We start from the raw sequence: 19,773 nt of genomic DNA on the forward strand, positions 1-19,773 counted from the left end.
ATTTTAACTAAGATCTACAGGATTACCAAGAGCATTAGGGAACGTCCTTGCAAAAATTCCTCCCTTCAGTTAAGGCTTTGAAAAGAAAGTTTTTCAGAAGTATGGAGACACCTCTAATCTCAAGGCAATAATTGAGAATTAGAAGTCCTTAGCATCCTTAAACAGAGCTAGACAAGGTTTTTCTAAACAAACTTTACAGTAATGAGCTATTAATCTTATTAAAATGAGATTGATTCTTGCCACTGGGATCTGGCACTGTAATTGCCAGTCACTCAGTTGTTCCTAATTTATTGGATGAAGCAAATAATGCAATATTTCATGGCTGGTATTGTTTTATTGTCTAATATTGATTAAAATATTTACACTCCTACTTTTCAATCCACATTTTAGCACTCGTACCTATGGCTTTTACTTTTAGTACAACATCTTTGTGTCAAGTGTCAGAATTTCATGTCAAAAAAACAGGAACCTGATACCATATAGACAAGTCTTCTCTATATTTATGTTTAAAAATATTCATTTTCAAAAAAGATGATTTATAAAAGAAGAGAGTCTGCTGGTAGCTTTCTTCCAGCTCATGTTTACCACAGATTCTACTGAGCTTTTTCTAATTTAAAGCATCCCTTTTAGAGTGTCCTGCTGCCTCCACATGGAATCTGTTTCCTCCCTCACCCCCCCCAAATTTAATAAAAAAAAAAAAAAAAAAATCAGTAGCTGACAATTTTAAGCAAAAATATAAAGCGCTATAACATTACCTACATTGCCTTTTACTGAACTAGGTTCTTGAACACTCTAGGAGCTTTGTGGAAATTTAACCAGCCGGCATTGAAAAGGCACAGGATTTTTGTGCTCCGAGACCTCCAGCAACAATGTTTTTTCCCCAGCCTGAAAGTTAGGGACTGCTGTTAGGATACAGCAAACAGTCTGCCCAGAAAATTCACAGGTACCCGATTGGCTGCTTACATTAGAACCCACCAGATTTTACTGATTCTTCTGCCACAGACACCCTGCAAATCTATAACAAGAGTTTGCTTCTATAGCAAGAGGTAAAGTTACTCTTACATGTACCCAGGGATGGTGTAACAGTGATACAAGCTATTCATTATTAAAATCCTCACAAAGCTGTCCATCTCTGTGGTAGTTTCTGGTCCATGGTATTACATGAATGGGAAAGTTATTTTTCACATATGAGAGAAGTTTAGTTGTACATGAAGAAAGCTAACTTTGGTTCACTTCTCCAGCTTCCTAAGGACAGCATATTGGAAAAAATGACCACTGATGGTTCAAAAACCAATGTAAAAGCTAACAAAAATAACTGGGTATTTCATTCCTAAACCTGCACAGTGTAGTTATTTGTCCTAGTCATCCACCTTTTCATTCTGTGTGTCCAATAATTGTTGAGTTTTTAAGTCTTCAGCTTGTTCATGATCTTCCTTATCTACATTATCTACTTGACTAGTTTCCTTTTCTTCTGCTTCTCCTTGATCAACACTTTCATATTCTACTTGTTCCAGGTCTGTTCCATCTATAAGTTCTGCCTGTACTTCTTCCATCTGTATTTGATTTACATGCTCAACATGTAACTGCTCCACATGAACTTCAGCACCTTGTTCAGTCTGAATGTGTTCAACTTCCAAGTAACTAATTTGCACCTGTTCTTGCAGTTCCTCCATCTGTGTGCCTTTCACTTGACTGTCCTGTATGAGATCCTGGTGCATCTGTTCCACAGTTACCTGTGCAGGATCCACTTGTACCTGAATTACTGGTAGGACGTGGACTTGCTCCACTTGTTCTATTATAGTCATTGATGTTACTGGTTCAGCTTCCACTGGAAGAACCTCTTCTGTCATTATTCGTTCTGAAATATTGTGCATGTCTTTGAGATGCCTTCTCAGCTCACTGCCTTGCATAAACCACAAATCACATAAGGTACAGTGGTTGGGTTTGTCACCGGTGTGTATTACCAAGTGATCTTTAAATTGATCCCAGCTGTTAAACACACTGTTACAAACCTGAAACAAAAGATACAGTATGTTAAACGGTGCCAACAGAAATATGACAAAGTATAGTGCCTATTTCAGATCATAGCTTCACACAGTGTAGCTTCTTGCTACTTGGATTAAAAAACAAACATGTACGTTAGAGGTAAAAGCTGAGAAGTCAGCTTCAGATGAACAGAAGACCTGATATTTATTTATTTTTAAGAAACAGTGTGCCATTTTGAGTTGTGCATACACAGGATACCTACAAAATTTATGAGTCAGTACAGCATTTGAAAGTTTTCTTATTTTAACCTTATGTGAAATTCACATACAGATTCACGTCCCAATAAATGTCTGGTGCTAGAATTTTGGGTGGAAAACTATTTATGTAATAATATCATATGATGAAAGTATAATACAAACTGTCCTTTTACTGAAGTTCTAGATGCAGTACTACTAGCCAACTTTTCCTTATTAGCTTTCATTTGTTCATGGCATTGTAAGATTTACCTGGCTAGACTAAACTCTCCCATTTTGCCATTTCAAAAAAATACTTGAGTGATTTCAGCAGATAAAAGTCTCTTAAAACTCCATCCCTTTAAGTCTCTTCCAGCTAAAAGTACTGCTTTGACTGCAGACACACTATTTTCACAAAGCACATTAGCACACTTCCTTCCCTTCAGCTGACACTGAGGTAAGTAGCCTGAAAACAACACACAGAGACTGCAGAAATGAATGAGGTGCCAGGGTAGGAGAGAGAGAAGAGTGGGGTAGAGTCAGGCTCGGAGTAAAGAAACAGGCTCAGGGGTCTTTGTCCATGCAAGTGTTCTTGGCTGCAGAAAGAAGCAAAGAACATGCATTTCACTGTTGGCACCCCTTCACCGTTGGCAAATATTTTTGAAACAGAATGTTCCATCTCCTCAATTTTCAGCAACAGCACAGAAGGATGATGGAGTATCTGACAGGGATTAACTCAAGGAACAGGTCTGTGTAATGGAGCTGAATATCCCCATTTTACTGTTGAAGTCTTAAAACCATGTTTGTGATGCTAGTGACATACTTTTTGTCATTCCTCCCCCCCCAGGCTCACACTTTAGAAAGAAGTTGCACACGCACTTCTTAAAATACTAACCTTCTAGATAAGCACTCAAAATTACTTAGTCATACATAAAGGTAATGACTATCAGTAATGCCCAAGCACATAATTACTGTTCTTGCCACGTGGAGCCTAATTCAGTACTCAAGGCATACAATGAAGAGCACCAAAAGTGCTCATCAAGCAAGTGCAATTTTGTTTTCTCCTCTTTGTTCAGTGAGCCAAGATTTTATTTATTGAACACTATTCAAATTTAGTTCTAAAAAGAGAAAAAAATTCAAGAAAAATTTATCCAAGAATTGCTGTAGTTGCTGCAGGCTGAAATAACACTAACCCACATTCACAATATCTGTAACAGAGAAAGCTATGAGGTGAAGCAATTAAACCAAAGGGTCACAAAGACAAAACGGTATCTTCAATGAAGCTACTAGGTACAATTTTGTGTTATACAGTAGTTCTCATGTTCAAAACAAACTTATCTTTAAGACAAAGGTATGCTCCCAAGAATTAACTTCAGACTAGCATAACAACTAAACAATGCAACAGCATCAGTGAAGCTTCTGATTAAATTTGATTAGCAACACACAGAATTCATTCATCTCCTGCAGTATTCACTGCTTTCTGTGAATAAGATCACTCTGTTTTTTTGGAACAAATAAAGCCGATATCCAGCAGTTTTCTTTACTACACAACCCAATTTAACCTCAAACTACAGCCATTCTGTGAACTGAATAAGGTGAAAGCCTTAAGGGGGGGGAGAGGGGGAAGTACGTTCTTATTTGAGACTGTGTCCTGGTTTTGGCTAGGATAGAGTTAATTTTCTTCCTACTAGCTGGTATAGTGCAGTGTTTTGGATTTAGTGTGAGAATAATGTTGATAACACACTGATGTTTTTAGTTGTTGCTAAGTAGTGTTTATACTAAGTCAAGGATTTCTCAGCTTCTCGTGCCCAGCCAACAAGAAGGCTGGAGGGGCACAAGAAGCTGGGAGGGAGCATAGCCAGGACAGCTGACCCAAACTAGCCAAAGGGGTATTCCATACTCTAGAACATCATGCCCAGTATATAAACTGGGAGGAGTTGGCTGGGAGGGGCGGATCGCTGCTCAGGAACTAACTGGGCATCGGTCAACGAGTAGTGAGCAATTGCATTGTGCATCACTTGTTTTGTATAGTCTAATTCTTTTAGTATTATTATTGTCATTTTATTATTATTATCATCATTATCATTATTTTTCCTTCCTTTCTGTCCTATTAAACTGTCTTTATCTCAACCCACGAGGTTTTGGGTTTTTTCTTTTTTTCTTTCCTCCTCCCCATCCCACTGGGTGGGGGCAGTGAGCGAGCAGCTGTGTGGTGCTTAGTTGCCGGCTGGGGTTAAACCACAACAGACTATCACAGCAGTGGAGCAGCAAAACGGCAAATAAAAATGCTACAACCAACCTCAGCTCTCATTTTCTAGCTTTTCAGAATCAGCTTTTAAAAGCTAAGTAACATTCTTCTGAACAGCTTTTCAAGTGTCAGCTACGTATAGCGACCAAGTACCCTAGCTATCCATCTACAGCATTTATATTTGCTTAAAATACATTACAGATTGTCATCATAAGTTAGAATGACTTTCCAGACAAAGTCAATATATTGGTATTAAACAGAAGAATAATAAAATAGGAAATAAAATAGTACTTTGTATTTTGGACTTTAGTGAAGAATGCTCACAAGCGGGAAAGGCCTAGGTCAGTGCATCAAGAACCTTGAAAAGGAAGCAGAAAGATCAGTAAGATGCAGATGAACACTTACCTACCCACAAGAATGTCTCTGATTAACAAAGTATTATGAAGCTCCATATCAGTAATTCCATATTTTAAATGGAACTATTTAGATATAAGAATTTACCCTCATGTTGTGGTTGAATGCAATCTTTATAATTTATTTTACTAAAAGTAGTTCTTAGAGACATAAGCCCACTCTTGTTGCCTTTCCTGCTCAGTACTCCCACACTCCCTCAGCACAGGAAGGAGGTATCTAGCCTCAGACTCTGCTACTTCCATTACCCACCTGACATTCATACAGCTTCTTTCTTCCCTTTTTAGCTCCAGCTCCAGACTGACAGGCCGTCAGGTGACATTTGAGTGTGCTATTCCTAGCAAAACGTTCATGGCAGTTTGGACATTCAAATGGTTTTTCACCTGTTAAGACAGACACAGGGATTTGTAAGCGTATAAAACCAGCCAGTTTTCGGTCAGCTCTCCTTCCTTCCCCTCTCCCTTTTGTGTAGGTTGATAAATATGCTGTAAAGACATAGCCAACTGGATTATTCTACAGAAGGAGAGAAAGACATTCTATGTAAACAAGAGGGCAAAAACCTAACATGGAGTCATAACTCTCATTTATAAAAAACAAACAAACAAAGTAACATAATTCCCAGTGCCATTTAAGGTACATTTAGGTTTTTATGGAAGTTAGATTACTACTCTGATGAAATATCTTAAATATTAATGATAATATTAAGTTAAAGACTCAACATTAGTATATAAGTGACACATTAAAGAAGGAAGTATTTAAATAATACAGTTTTATTTTCAAGAACAATAACAGCTTATGCTTGAGAGCTGAAACTGAGCTCCAGAAAAAGAAGTTGGCACAGAATGACCATGAAGTAACAGTGCATCAGTATTAAAACAAACAAAACAAAACCCAAAACTTTCATCCTAAGTAGTATATTGTCATTACCATCATCAAGTAGTAACAAAGAACAACTGGTGTCTCTGTTTACTAATTTCATCATGCACAAACGCAATGAAATTCAAGGAAATTAAAGTACAAAAAATTAGGAACAGTGTGTTTCTTCTGAAAGTCTGATAATTAATCTGTGGAGGTACTGATACCAACATAACTACTGAAACAAACTACTTAATGAACTCCAAAAGAGGCTGAGACATTTCAATGAGTAACGTAGGAATCTATTCTAGCTAGATTAAGTTTAAAAGCCTACATTTTCAGGAATGCAGTAGTTATTGACTACTGAGATGGAAAGCCAATAAACCTGTATTTTCAGAAATAAAGATATTCAGAAGTGCCTAACTAGCTTTTCAAAAGAAATCCACAAGTAGCCTATAATTCTCGCTTATACACCTGAAGGCCACAGAAAAATGTTAAATGGTGGGAATATTCCCCTTAATGGTTATAAAAGACTATGTTTTTGGAGACTGTTGTACAGGTAATGCAGAGGATGCTGAACTGCCATCAGTCTTGTAGATCAAAAATCACGGACTTTACGTGAGCAACCAAATACATTGGTGAGCCAAGAGGATACTACAGAACAAAACTCACACCACAGATCTTCACCTGCCCTGCAATCTGGTCACATTTAAAGAGTTACTTGGAGCAAGGCACCACCCAGTCAAGGACAGATTTATTCTATTTCTTACTCAAATTCTTCAATAATCTTCAATGTATTCTGCCAAAAGTATCTGAAAGTGACAATTCAAAGACAACAGTGGCGATATCCAAAGGCCAAAAGACATTGTGTGACTTCTTGCACAGTGCAAATCAATGCTGCGACCTCGGCTGCACTGGTCACAGCAGTGATGGAAAACACAGAGAGTGTGTCAGCCTGCCTCTAGCTTGAGAAACACACTGGCGAGCTAGGGGATAAACTCCTCTGCTAAAGGTGACAACTTGCTTCTCTTCCCTTGGGTGTCATCCAACTATGAGTTTAGTCTCATCTAAGTGAGATTTTATAAAGAGGGAGGGTTCTGGCCTGATCTAACAATTATCTTCTTTCCATTTATGAGAATGGGTGGGATTTCACTTGCCAATTGTAAGTAACTCACAGGACAGAAATTCTGACCTAAGATAGTCCAAGATTGTGCTGGTCCTTTATAATCCTACAGCCACAGGAAGGAGATTGTTCAAAATAAATATTTTTTTAACCCAAAAGACATTCATAACAACACAGTGACTTTTATTTGCCTAATATGTAAGAAATACCAGGGAATTCAACCATAACCATAAAGCTGCCATATCATTATTTAGATTAGGTTTAGAGAGAAATAGTAAGCCTAGTTGGGGTTTTTTGTTTGTTTTTTTCTTTTTTCCACCACAAACACAAAGGCAGGCATTTATCAAATGAACTTCTTGGGATCATTTATTCAAGGTATGTAAATAGAGTCCATTTATTCACTCCTATGGAAGATGTTATTTGCAGTTCAAAGTATACTTCCTGTAAAACATATATTAGATTTATGAAGAATGGCAAAGATCTTGATTAATTTTTCCTAAGAACTTTGTATAATCTGCATACAAATTACTTCAGTTACAGGGTTTTCAGACAAGGGCTGATTAATTTGGCTGCTCGGAGCACATCACAACTCCTTCACTTCCACCTTCGCTCATGTGAGTACACGCACGCTCTCCATAAAAGGAAAAAAAAAAAAGAAAAAATAATCAAGGCGGCCTAACTTTGAGAAATATTCAGCAGTCAAAATTCCCAGTAAAATCAGAGGGAATCAAAGCTGTTCAGTGTCTCTTTCTGCTAGGAGATATAAGCTTTGCAAAACACCAGGATTAGACAAGCATATTGAGAGCAGTAGCTTCATTCTAAGATTGATTTCTGTATGAGGAAATTGCTCTTCTTGTGTAAGACAAATTAGAGCTATTGAACTCAACAGATATACATTATTTAAGTGCAGCCTTGCAGAATTTCTGTCCTATGAGTTACTTATGATTGGCAAGTGAAGTCTCATTCATTCTCATAAAGGGAAAAGAATCATTAGATCAGGCCCAAAAACTTCCCTCTTTATAAGTTCTGGAGGTGACTTTGTTAGTACGTTCAGTTACATGACATACAAGACAATTTTGAGATTTTTCTTCCAGAGATTCAGAAGCTGCTTAAGGCACTGTACGCAAGTGCAAGAAAGAAACTCTATAGTTCTCCTTCCTTTCTTTTATTGAGACAAAGATAATAGCCACTGGTAATGTCAAATTCCTACATCAAAAAGAATTACCAACCCTGATAAGGTGTCTATTTCTGCTCCAATTGCTACTTTCATGTTATTGCTGGTGTTGAGATTAAGCAGCAGCAGGATCAAATACTTTGTAGGACATTTTCTCCTTGGCCTTTTAATTTCATTTTCATATTCAACCAGTGCTATACAGAATTAAGAACTTAGCCTTTGGCTCAATGGGAGTTTTTCCACTGACCTTAGGAGACCACAGTTAAATGGTAGTATCTGGTTTAATTTTAAGCTTAAGGCTCTCAAAATGCTGAACTGGAAGTAATTAGATTCCATGTGTTATACTTGTATCAATAAATATTTAGAAAGTACTCTGCATCTCCTGTGATATGCTAAGTTGCTTCATCCCCAAAATCCTTTGTCACAACAGCAACCAACATACTGTGATATTTGGGTTACTCTGTTAATCTGCCACAAACTTTTCTCTGAAAAGACTTTTGTTAAGTAGCTTGTATTTGGCTTGGTCATAATAGAGAAACACTCCCTACTTCATAGGGGATAAGGATTTACCAAAGACTTTTTATAAATGCAACTTTTAAGGGGCTACTGGGAGTAGACTGGATACAGTGTCATATATCAATACTCAGCAGTCCCATACACAGATGCAAAGAAGTTCCAATTAAAAGGCTTTAGCAGCAACAACAAGCCATGAAAGAAATAGGACTGCTACCCTCCATTAAATTCTTACTGATGACTCATGACTGACATATTAAACAAAAACATCTGAAAGATCAGGACAACATATATTTTACATTCAGAGAGCTATCTATATAATGCTCAGTACCTATTCAGATAGTACAAACTTTTCAGAGAGATTAAGAAATAGCGTCTTAACCTCCCATATTATATAGAAGGAGCACAAGTCATTTTATACTCAAAAGATGCTATCCAGATTTCAGAGGCAGATTTTACAGTAACAAAAGTCTACTATAGTCACTAGAAATGTTTTGCTGTATTAACAAAGAAAATGAAATCATAGATGAGATATCAAGAGCAAGAATAAAACTTTCAAACAAGACGGTACGAGAGAGTTGTTAGGGGGTATTTTATGCCTAATGCATTAATAGGCATTTGCTCAGAAGTTCTGTTAGTTAAAGAAACCCTTTAAACTGTGTATTCCACTGAGAAGCTCACAGTTCAGATCATATTTCAACAGAAACATTTACTAGTAGAATTGTGAAAATAAGAGTAGCTCCTCAGTTTGGCACTTTTGAAGAAGAAAACATGCTTTAAGAAATGATTTTGAAAAAATCTTTAAGATTTAATAGACTTGAGAGAAGCTTCATTAGCGCTTTCTGGTTTTAGGTGCCTATTTTTAACCACCTCAATCCCTCAAAGTTTATATAAATGGAAAACAAAAAATAAAATAAAAAACCAAAACAGCATTTTAGTTGTAACTAGAAGCCAAGTATTTCTAGTACTCAGGACTCACGTGTTCTCTTCAACATATTCTCTATTTCCCCAAAACATGCAAAAACCCAAAATGCTAGAGCCAAAGCCACAAGTACAAGACCATAGCAGTGCTCTTACCTGTGTGCTTCCGGAGGTGTTCTTTAAAATGTCCAAAGTGGTCAAATTGCTTATCACAGTACTGGCATATATGTATTTTTTTGCTAGGTCTTTGCTTCTTGCTGGCACCACCTTCATCAAGGTGGTAACAGGTGAGGTGCTGTTTCAAAGCACTCTCTCGTAGGTACCTTTTATTGCATATGTCACACTTGTAACTCTCAGTAGAGTGTGTTTTCATGTGTTCCTTAAAATGGTAAAACAATTTAAACGAACGGTTACATTTCTCACAGTGGAATAAATTCTTCACGTGTGACAGCTGAAGTTCCACAATTTCAATACCTTCTACCTGTTTGCATGAGGGATCAGTTGCACTATCACCTTCTTCTTGGATCTGGCATTTTGCCTCTCCCTGACGATACTTACTGGTGATATCTGCCAAAAGAGCCAAAGCAGATTCATCTGATGTACCCGTTGTCTGTATGTACTTTATAGACTGCTCTGCAGAAGCTACTTCAAGTGTTTCAATGCTGTCATCTTCCACTTCAATTGTCCCCTCAGCAATCTCAACCTCAATTTCAACAGGCTCCGATTCTGCAGATGGCAGTGTTTCTGTGATAACGTTAGAGGTTTCAGCTATCTTCCTCTTTTTTGATTTATTTTTACCTTGCATTTGATTTGATTCTAAGTGTGATGAATTTTCTTTGTTCCTGCAAAGCATTTGCATAAACATGGTTAAGATCCATAAGCACTTACATAACAATTCCTGCCCAATACTGAGCTTCTACATTAAACACTCGTTAGCTGTTTCTCAAAGAAGCCAAACGATGAACGACCACACAACCTGCATGCATTTCAGAAGCTAATTTGTCCTTAATCTATACTCCTTAGAGCTGTAGAATAGTACGGTTAAAGCTGTGGAGCCTTTGACATAAGGTTACTAGAGTGTTTTAAATAGCTTTGCTTGAACGATACACACCACCTATCGAGAAGAAAGGCCAGTTAGCCTAATGACATAGGTTTATCTAAGAAACTTGTGAAATTCTGTACTTGGAAAGAAAACTTCCCTGAAGGAAGGAGTTCTTTGGTCTGCCTATTCAGAAATAAGATTCAAGTCCTTCCTATGCTATTCACCTCTTAAGCTCTGGAGTGCACGCAATTGCCTGCAGTGCTTACAGCTTGTTAGAAAACACTACAGCTGTGACTTCACACAATGATTATTATAACATCTGGTACTTCAGAAAAGCACACAGCTAACAGCTGAGGTAAAAAAAAAAAAAAGCCACTGGGATGTGGAAAGAGTATTCTAGTTTAATTTTCTGGGCTTAAACACAACCCTCAGCTCTGTTCCTCTTCTTGCACCATAAACACACAACCCCCTTCCTCCAAGATGTCAGGGATAGTATCCCATCTCAAACACAGACAGAGCTGAGTGGGCCAATGCTTTCAAGTCCCACCCTCACGATTATCCACAGCACTTACATGCTGGAGGTTTTACTACTGATTATCAGTTTCGAAAATGAGTGGCTATCTTCCCCTCAAATCAGACTGACAAGAGTAATTTGTGCTTTTACCTTCCTTTGCAGCCTGATGAATCCTTTTATGTAATCTACTCCCTATCACTTTCAGGTTTTCTAGTAATAGGAGAGATAAAGTTTTTCTCCAGTATCTGTATGTCACATGGCAGAGATGTGTGGCTAATGACCTAATGCAGGATACAGCTTATTAAATTGCACCTTACTATATTCAGATACAGGAAGACAGAGCAGCTAAACTTATAGTTTCATCTAGCCTGGATTTCTGATGTCTAGAAGGTGACAGTTACTTTGCACATTACTGCAAGGAGCTCCAGGATCACGTACCAAAAATAATAATCTGCTCAGCAAAGAGGAAACTACCGTCCTTGAGCACATTGTGTGGCTCAGGTGTGAAATTTTGAATGGGGATACACACATACAATACACTGTACTTCAAGGAATAACAGCTGGTTGTTTTCTTTCTAGTCTAGATTATGTGATGTGCAACTGATGCATTACACAAATGGTTAGTTCTATAGTCTCTACTTTAGCTGAACTTTCTGAAACTTACCCCTTTCAGTCAAAGCTCAGACAGAGGCACTGTATTGCAATTCTTCCCCCTCCTACTGTGGAGGAGAAAACCAAGACTGACAGTGGTACTCAAATTTGTTTTTCTAACCAAAAAAAACCCCACCAAAAATAAAAAAAAATTTCAAAATCTATGAACAATGGAAATAACTCTAAGAATAGACTGGCTTAACGTGTATTTGTTAAGCAAAACATTTGTTTCCTTGTAACATAAGAATTACAGTGTTTACTAGTGATGCATAACCAACAAACTGCATAACATTATACAATAGTGGGAAATAATTGCAGGCTGGACAGTTTAGCTTAACGGACTAATCTGAAGTTCAGAGTTCAACAGCTCTACTGGTGTACACAGACTCAAAGTGATACCAACTAGAACATACTTTTTCAGTTTCAAGTGTCTTTTAAAATTTCTCAAGCAGACAGCAAAGGTCTGCTTTTTTCCTGAATGAAAAAAAAAAGTTCTTTTGGTGATACCATGCTTAATCTTAATAATGTCAAAAAAAAGGGGTGTTGGTGGGGTTGGAAGGTAGGACTAGAAATGCACAATCCCATCTTTCCTATTAAAAAAAAACAAACCAAACCAACAAACACACAAACATTCAGCTCTGCTACCAATCCACAGAATAAGTTGATTAAAAAAAAAAAAAAAAAAAAAATCAACACTGATGTTGAAAACCAAGTTTCCAGTGTACCATGTCATGGAGGTTTTGTTTGTTTGGCTACTAGAGGAACTCAGGGTCAATGCCGCTCTCCTTAGCTAGTGTGTCTATGGGGAGATAAAGAGGAAGCAACAGTCTTTCCTTAGCCTGAACACAAAGACCTTTCAGCAGGTCTAGAAGAGAAAGCAAGGATAACCGTAATGCTGGGAGGCATTTATTGCCCCTCCCTCTGCTTCATGACAGAAGAACAGTGTAGCATACAGAAGGAATGAGAACATGACAGCACTTTGTGAAAGGGAAGGAAGGGAAAGAAAAACAGCATGATGGGAATGGCACCTGCTTTTCTCAGGTTGGAGTTTGGTAATGGAGTACAGTTCCTCGTACTGGATAAAAGGTGCCACAGCAACATTTGATTAAGTACTGATCCCATATAAAAACCAATTATAACAATTACATTTGTTCAAGAAGTTTGAGAGATTAATTTTGCACCAAGAAGTTTTAAAATCACTGCCTATTCTCTTGAAAGCAAAAAGCTGCATGAAATCAAAACACCAGCACAAACTTGTTAATGTGGTCTAATTACCTGAGAGACATCGTCACTGTATGCCCAGCTCTCAATCAGGTATGGGCAGTCAGATAGCACAAAGACCTGGTATTAGTTACCACAAAGTCACAGCCCTACAGTGTCTGCAACATTTACCAGCCATGTCACTTGTCATCGAGTTCCAGCCCAAAGAACGTGACGTTCATTTTTTAGCCTTTATAATTCTGACCCATATCTTATAGTAGAAGAGTATACAGTCCCACACAAGTTTAGGAGGTTCCAGGATAAAGAACAGCACTGCAAAATACTGGCAGCCAGCTCTTGTAAAAGGATTCTTAAGACTCTACATTTCAGTGTTGGGAAGAAAAAGAGGCTTATGTGTTTACCTGATTTCAAGTGCTTTGATCGCTTCTAACATCTGTAGATACTCAGCTGCTTTCCAAACATCATTTGCTTCTTCCTCACCTTGGACCATTAGTTTTGCTGTATAGGTGAACTCAATTAGGTGACGAAATGCCATGTTACTTACACCTGTTTACAAGCAAGAAAAGCAGCCTCTTTTAGCAATTCCTCAGTCTTACACACTTGCCTGCTCACAGTACTTTGACAGCCAGTTTCATGAAGATGCCACCCTTGAAAGGCTCACATTGGAATAAAAAGTCTACTATAGAAACATGTGAATCTGGAACAACTACAGTCATGCCACGACAAAGATAAAAGGAAGGATAAGATGGACAAAAAGCTGTTTGTATAGAACAATAAAAAGTATATATTTAAACATAAACATATGATCTCTCTCTCAAGAGACCTCTGAGCAGCAAGTTACCGGAAGCTGAAGTATTGCTCCAGGAAATTGCTCCTTGCCTACCAGGCAAGTGTTGCTCCATGTCTATCCTGTTCTTGCACCCCAGCCAAGGCATCTTTTTCTTTTTAATTTTTCTTCAGGGGAAGTTTTTTCCAGTGGTGATAGCTACCTGTACTGGTTTTGGCTGGGATAGAGTTAAATTTCTTCACAGGAGCTAGTATTGGGCTATGTTTTGGATTTGTGCTGGAAACAGTGTTGATAATACAGGGATGTTTTCGTTATTGCTGAGCAGTGCTTACACAGAGTCAAGGCCTTTTCTGCTTCTCACCCCACCCCACCAGCGAGGAGGCTGGGGGTGCACAAGAAGTTGGGAGGGGACACAGCTGGGACAGCTGACCCCAACCGACCAAAGGGATATTCCATACCATATGACGTCATGCTCAGCAATAAAACTGGGGGGGAGGCAGGCGGAGGGGCCACTGCTCAAGGACTGGCTGGGCATCAGTCAGTTGGTGGCAAGCAATTGTTTTCATTTGCATCACTTGTCTGTCTTGGGTTTTATTTTCCTCTCTCTGTTACTTTTTCTCTTTTCCTTACCATTGTTTAAAAAATATTATTTCTTTTTACTTATTAAACTGTTTTTTTCTCACTTTTACCCTTCCAATTCTCCCCCCATCCCACCAGGGGGAAATGAGTGAGCCTGGCTGTGTGGTGCTTAGTTGCCGGCCAGGGTTAAGCCACGACACTACCTCAGAACAACTCAAGAGCTGAGATCTAGAAAGCTAATCGATATGACCAAGCATGCATTTAAGCCCATACCAAGGATACTACATTCATTTTGAGCTTGGGCACCCAACTCTGAAGGTTTTTATTTGCATGAATCAGACTACCTTCAATCTCCACCAAGGGCTCCTGAGTGAAATCTTGGAAGAATTTGTAGAAGAACTGGCTACAGGCAGCAAGAACAGCCTTATGAGCTTTGAAATGGTGACCTACAAAGAGAGACAAAAATTTTGGTTTAGGATAACACCTTCCTTACTCATAGTACAGAATAAGTGTAAATGCAGAGAAGAGAACGGCTGCAGAACCACCCAGTCTACAAATCTATTCCAGCAGCATATAGTCACTTAGTATGTCTCCTTGTAACATGGGATACCACTGCAGCTAGCCTGTCCCATCTCACGCAGATCCTTGCTGACATCACTGACCTTGCTGAAGCTCTGCAACTCAATCAGCTGGAGGACTCACTCCTGAGTGTTTCTCTTTTCAGATATTTAAGTTATGGGAAATTCCTGTGCAAACTTTTTCCTGTATGTCTTGAGCTCAGCTCTCAGGTTTTATCCAGGCTCTCCTTGGTTTTTGCTGCTCTTACATACGGATGTATTTTATCATCACTTCTGCCAGCATAAAGACCCCTGCAGAACAGAAGTAGTTCTGCTCTGTTCTTCCTGTTTTCCAGACTGTGTATTCCCCATCACTGTGTTGCCTTCTCCCTGGCGCAGGCATGAACATTCATAAGGCTCCATGGGACAGAGGTAAGAGAAGCAACATAGATTAGAACTACACAGCTGCACAAGAAAACAGTTTTGAGCTCAACACATGGATTTGGTAATACTAGAGCAGGAACATTCAGGATAAGTTTTGTGCAAGCGTTGTCAGTGAAACTACAGTGATTCCAGAAGAGTAATTTTTTCTTCATTTGCTTACTTTTTTCTAATCCAGGCTCTGTAGGACCCTTTTCCTTCAAGTGAGTTCTTGCTATTGTCCTGGTTTCGGCTGGGACAGAGTTAACTCTCTTCTTAGTAGCTGGTACAGTGCTGGGTTTTGGATTTAGTGTGAGAATGATGTTGATAACACTCTGATGTTTTAGTTGTTGCTAAGTAGTGCTTATCTTAAGCCAAGGACTTTTCAGTTTCCCATGCTCTGCCAGCAAGCAGGTGTGCAAGAAGCTGGGAGGGAGCAGAGCTGGGGCAGCTGACCTGAACTAGCCAAAGGGATATTCCATACCATGGAACATCATGCCCAGTATATAAACAGGGGGCAGTTGGCTGGGAGGGGCGGATCGTGGCTCTGGCATCAGTCAGCGGGTGGTGAGCAATTGCATTGTGCATCACTGGGTTTTTTTTCCCTTCCCCCCCCTCCTTTTTTGTTATATTCCTTTTCATTACTATTATTATTATATTCCATTATTATTGTTGTTAGTATTATATTTTACTTTAGTTATTAAACTGTGGGTTGAGATAAGAACGAGTTTTACTTTTTCCCCTTTCCTCCTCCTCACCCCACTGGGAGGGGGGGAGGGGGAAGCGGCTGCATGGTGCTTAGCTGCTGGCTGGGGTTAAACCACGACACTATCCTTTTAAGGATCAGGTGGTACTCCTTTAGCTAAGTCTGTCCTAGTGGACACTGCCTATCTTCCTTGAAGTGCTCATCCATTCTAAGACATGTTTGGGATAAGAAGCAATCTTAGGTGATCTATCAGACACCACCTTTTCTAATGAGATAATAAGCACTTATATCTCAGTCTTCCTTTTAAACTAATACTTATGTCTTTAGAACACATAGAAAAAAGTGAGTTGTTCTACCCTATTTTAACTATATATTAAAATAGTAGGCAGATACCAGAGAAGCAAGAAGGCAATCTTATTTCAAGCTTTTTTTTTTTTTTGTTAAACAGTCAACCAATATTTGTATAAGTTCTCTGCATGCAAACAGTCAGCTCAAGTTAGGGAAAGATATTTTTACAATGTTTTGGAAATCCTTAGACAACACGTTAAATATAGTACAGCAGTTTCAAAGTGGGCTTCTATCTGAAAATATTTAGCCCCTTGTTTGGAAAAGCAGAAGGAAAATTATTAGTCACTGCTGGAGACTCTGTTCAGACCAAGATTTTAAATGAAACTCTGCAAGCAACTCACACACCAATACAGAACCAAGAATTTGTTAGCAACCCAGTTTGACAGCTGACCTATGACAAACCCAACGGCTTCCCAGCACAGCTTTCAGAATTCTCTGTATACCAACTGGTTCTCAGGCCTGTACATACCATCAACAATCAGAGTGATATCCGTAAACTGGTCCTGCTCACGTTGTTCATTCAGTCTATCCAAAATAACTTTATAGTGTTCAGGGAATTCCTGGATACATTCCATCATTTCTTCGGCTTCCATGGCAAAAGGACTAGTCTGTAAAAGATGTGGTAGGACAGTAAGAATACTGCACCACTCAGTAAATACTATGCACAGTCAGGTTAGTATACAAACATGAACTAACTAGCACTTTTCAGGGACTACAAAACCAATAGAAACACCAAACTGTCTTGGTGACAGGTTTACCTGATTTTAGCTGACAGGTAGGAAACATTAGGGTTAATGAAGTGGAGTATGGCCTTATTTATACACATGAAAAAAACAAAGCGGGTAAGTGTATTTCTTTATTCTACAGATTCAGCAGGGACCCACCTCCCTCAAAGCAAATACTGCAGGGATGTAACATCTCCACAGCTAACTATTCTACAACATCTCAGCAGCGTAATGTCAGAATCTTTATAAAGTTACTTCTTGCAATTCTACCAATCCACTTGGTGGAAGAACGGTTCTGAAAACTTTCATACTTAAGTCACATTTTGCACCTAGTGAACACAAGATGTTTACTTCCTTTAAATAAGGATGTAATAAAGCAGCACTTTTCAGCTTCTGAGTACATAGGAGTTGCCAGGGATGTGCTGTCACACTCAAAAGCAAAGAGCTGCTTATTCACCCAGCCTTCTTACACTTCTCCCCCTGCAAGGTGAAATATTCTTTGCCAACCTTTTGAAAGAGACATGTAGGCTTGTAATCTGATGGCTCTTCCTCCCTTACTTATACAACAAACATAGCTGGGGGTGGGAGTTGCAGAGGTTCTCAAACCTGAAGAGGTTTAGCAGAACTCTGTGCCTGTGGATGAGACACAGATGTTAGTGTGCTGCTTATGCAAAAGAATCTCTGGAGAGAGTCCAAGTGCTTCAATGAAAGCATTTCACAAATTAACTCCAAGCAAAATGACTTCAGATCTGTGCAGCAGCACTCATCTTCAACTCCCACATTCACACGGCTCACACTGAGAATGCCACAGAAAAAGCAGAGACATTTCAAAGTCATATTAACACAGAAACTTTGTTTCCTTTCACAGTCTAACTCACTTTGAAGAGCATATGGTTTCTGAGAGAAGATGGTGATTAGGCTTGAATGAGTCTTAAAGGAATTTGAGACATACCCTTCACTATGTTGTTATACTTAGTATTGACAAAAGGAAGAAAGTCAGGAGAGCAGCTAGTATCAAACCAATCATTGAATATAGAGATGGAAAATTCTGGCGTGGCAAAGCAGCAGTTATCTTCAGAGTGCTAGAAGAAACTAGATAGCAGGTGCTCCCTAACTTCTGGTGCAGATTTTTTGTGTGCGATTGGAATTGGAAAGTCCTGAGCACAAACCTGTTCCTTACGTGTACTAACCACATCTGAGCTGATGCCACCATGCTTGCTAACTCCCCTGTGCAGCTGTGTAAATTCTACCTTGCTTCCAACAAACACACATACTGGTATATGGGGTTCAACAGAAGTAGAGAGGAGAAGAATTACCTGGTTATGATAAAGCAAAGTTATTTTCTTATTACTAACAGACATCAAGTAAAGGAAATTGTGGAATTCCTATTTTTACCACAAAACACACTCTTTCTTGCATCTCAGAAAAACTGTCCCATGGAGAAGTCATTTTGCCAAGAGCATGAAAAAAAGAAGAGCAGAAGCAACTGCTTATGGAAGTCTAGTTCTATCTGCTATCACTGCTTTGCCAAGCAGATGCTGAAATACATATCAGGATCTTATGAGGGCAAGGGGGAAGGTGAGGTTGAAGGGAGAGAATGCTGCTGCTGCCTTCACCTCATCTGTAATGATGGGTCTAAGACAGATGACCAGCAGCTCCTGCCTTTCTTCTGTCATCTGGTATTCCACATAAAGTCTCATGTGGGAAGCTGTCAGCCATTTACTTCACTGTTTAATTCTTCTTGCCCATTTTTGACACATCGTACAAGAATAGATGACTTGCAGTTAAAAGCATAATTCCCTAAGAGTTAAACCAAACAAAATTTCAACCCCCAAATCTCATGATTTCCACCTATCCAAAATTTACTTCCAAGTTGCATGTTTGTAGGAAGATCTTACAAAAAAAAAAAAAAAAACAAACAAACCTCAAAATAAGAGCAAGCCCTCCCCCCAAATCTAAGAAATTTAAAAGTTTCAGTCTCAGAACACTGAAAATCATGAATAAGAAAACAACTTATGATAGGTAATTTATTGTCCTGAATTAACACAAAACTAGTAAAAAAATGTGAATTTATCACATATCTAAATACATTTGCAGCATTCATTGAGTATTCTCATTTTAAACTCTGATATTGCAGAAGAAAGTCCAACAGAACAGCATATATTCAATAAGAGCATGACTACTTTGGAGCAAGAAGTGAAAGGCACAGTCTTCAGAGAAAAACTAAGAAGCCAAGGAAGGCAGACAGAAGTGATCCAAGTTGACGCTTACATGCAGGCTCATAGATGAGTGATGGAAACTAGACCAATTCAGTTATTTACCTGGATTTTCTTGGAAGACCCAGTTGACTACTGACTTAACCTTATCAACTTTTGACACTGGATGCATCTCACATGATATGCATGCAATTTGCAGATCTGTTCTTATAAATCTACCTCAATGAAGTCATCTTATTATTTCCATACTCCTGGACTTCAACAGGAACTCCTCTTATTTTAGGCACTAGACATTTGTTTTCTTTGCCTATATGGATCATGCACAAATGCAGGCATGCAGAGCAGAGTTATGGCAATTCAGACAACACAGACCAGCAGATTGAGCACTGGCCAAACCACTGCCATCTCACTGTAGCCATCTCAGGAAAGGAGAATGAGGGGTGTTTGGTGGGTAACAGCAGTGGTTGCTTCAAGAAAACACAGACATGAGAACTTCTTGTGCACTTGGCTATATATCTTTCTTCAAAAATAACAACCACAGAG

General features: G+C 38.8%; 1 protein-coding gene across 2 annotated transcripts; it reads right to left on the reverse strand.

Annotated features, from left to right (window-relative positions):
* Positions 1–721: 721 nt before the first annotated feature.
* LOC127027960 (zinc finger protein 131-like) lies at positions 722–17,572 on the reverse strand. 2 transcript variants are annotated; one of them, XM_050913803.1, is made up of 8 exons: positions 17,522–17,572; positions 16,759–16,897; positions 14,603–14,704; positions 13,294–13,438; positions 9,946–10,306; positions 9,621–9,843; positions 5,131–5,261; positions 722–2,012 (listed from the first exon to the last, which is right to left on the reverse strand). In XM_050913803.1, exons 2-8 carry the CDS (start codon positions 16,880–16,882, stop codon positions 1,359–1,361), a joined length of 1,740 nt encoding a protein of 579 aa, XP_050769760.1. In that variant the 5' UTR covers positions 16,883–16,897; positions 17,522–17,572; the 3' UTR covers positions 722–1,358. The 2 variants fall into 2 exon arrangements, with proteins under 2 accessions (XP_050769760.1, XP_050769759.1); XM_050913802.1 differs by having other exon boundaries at positions 9,621–10,306.
* Positions 17,573–19,773: the final 2,201 nt, after the last annotated feature.

The sequence above is a fragment of the Gymnogyps californianus genome, unplaced genomic scaffold (genome assembly GCF_018139145.2).
Source record: "Gymnogyps californianus isolate 813 unplaced genomic scaffold, ASM1813914v2 HiC_scaffold_109, whole genome shotgun sequence".
Classification (NCBI taxonomy): domain Eukaryota; kingdom Metazoa; phylum Chordata; class Aves; order Accipitriformes; family Cathartidae; genus Gymnogyps; species Gymnogyps californianus.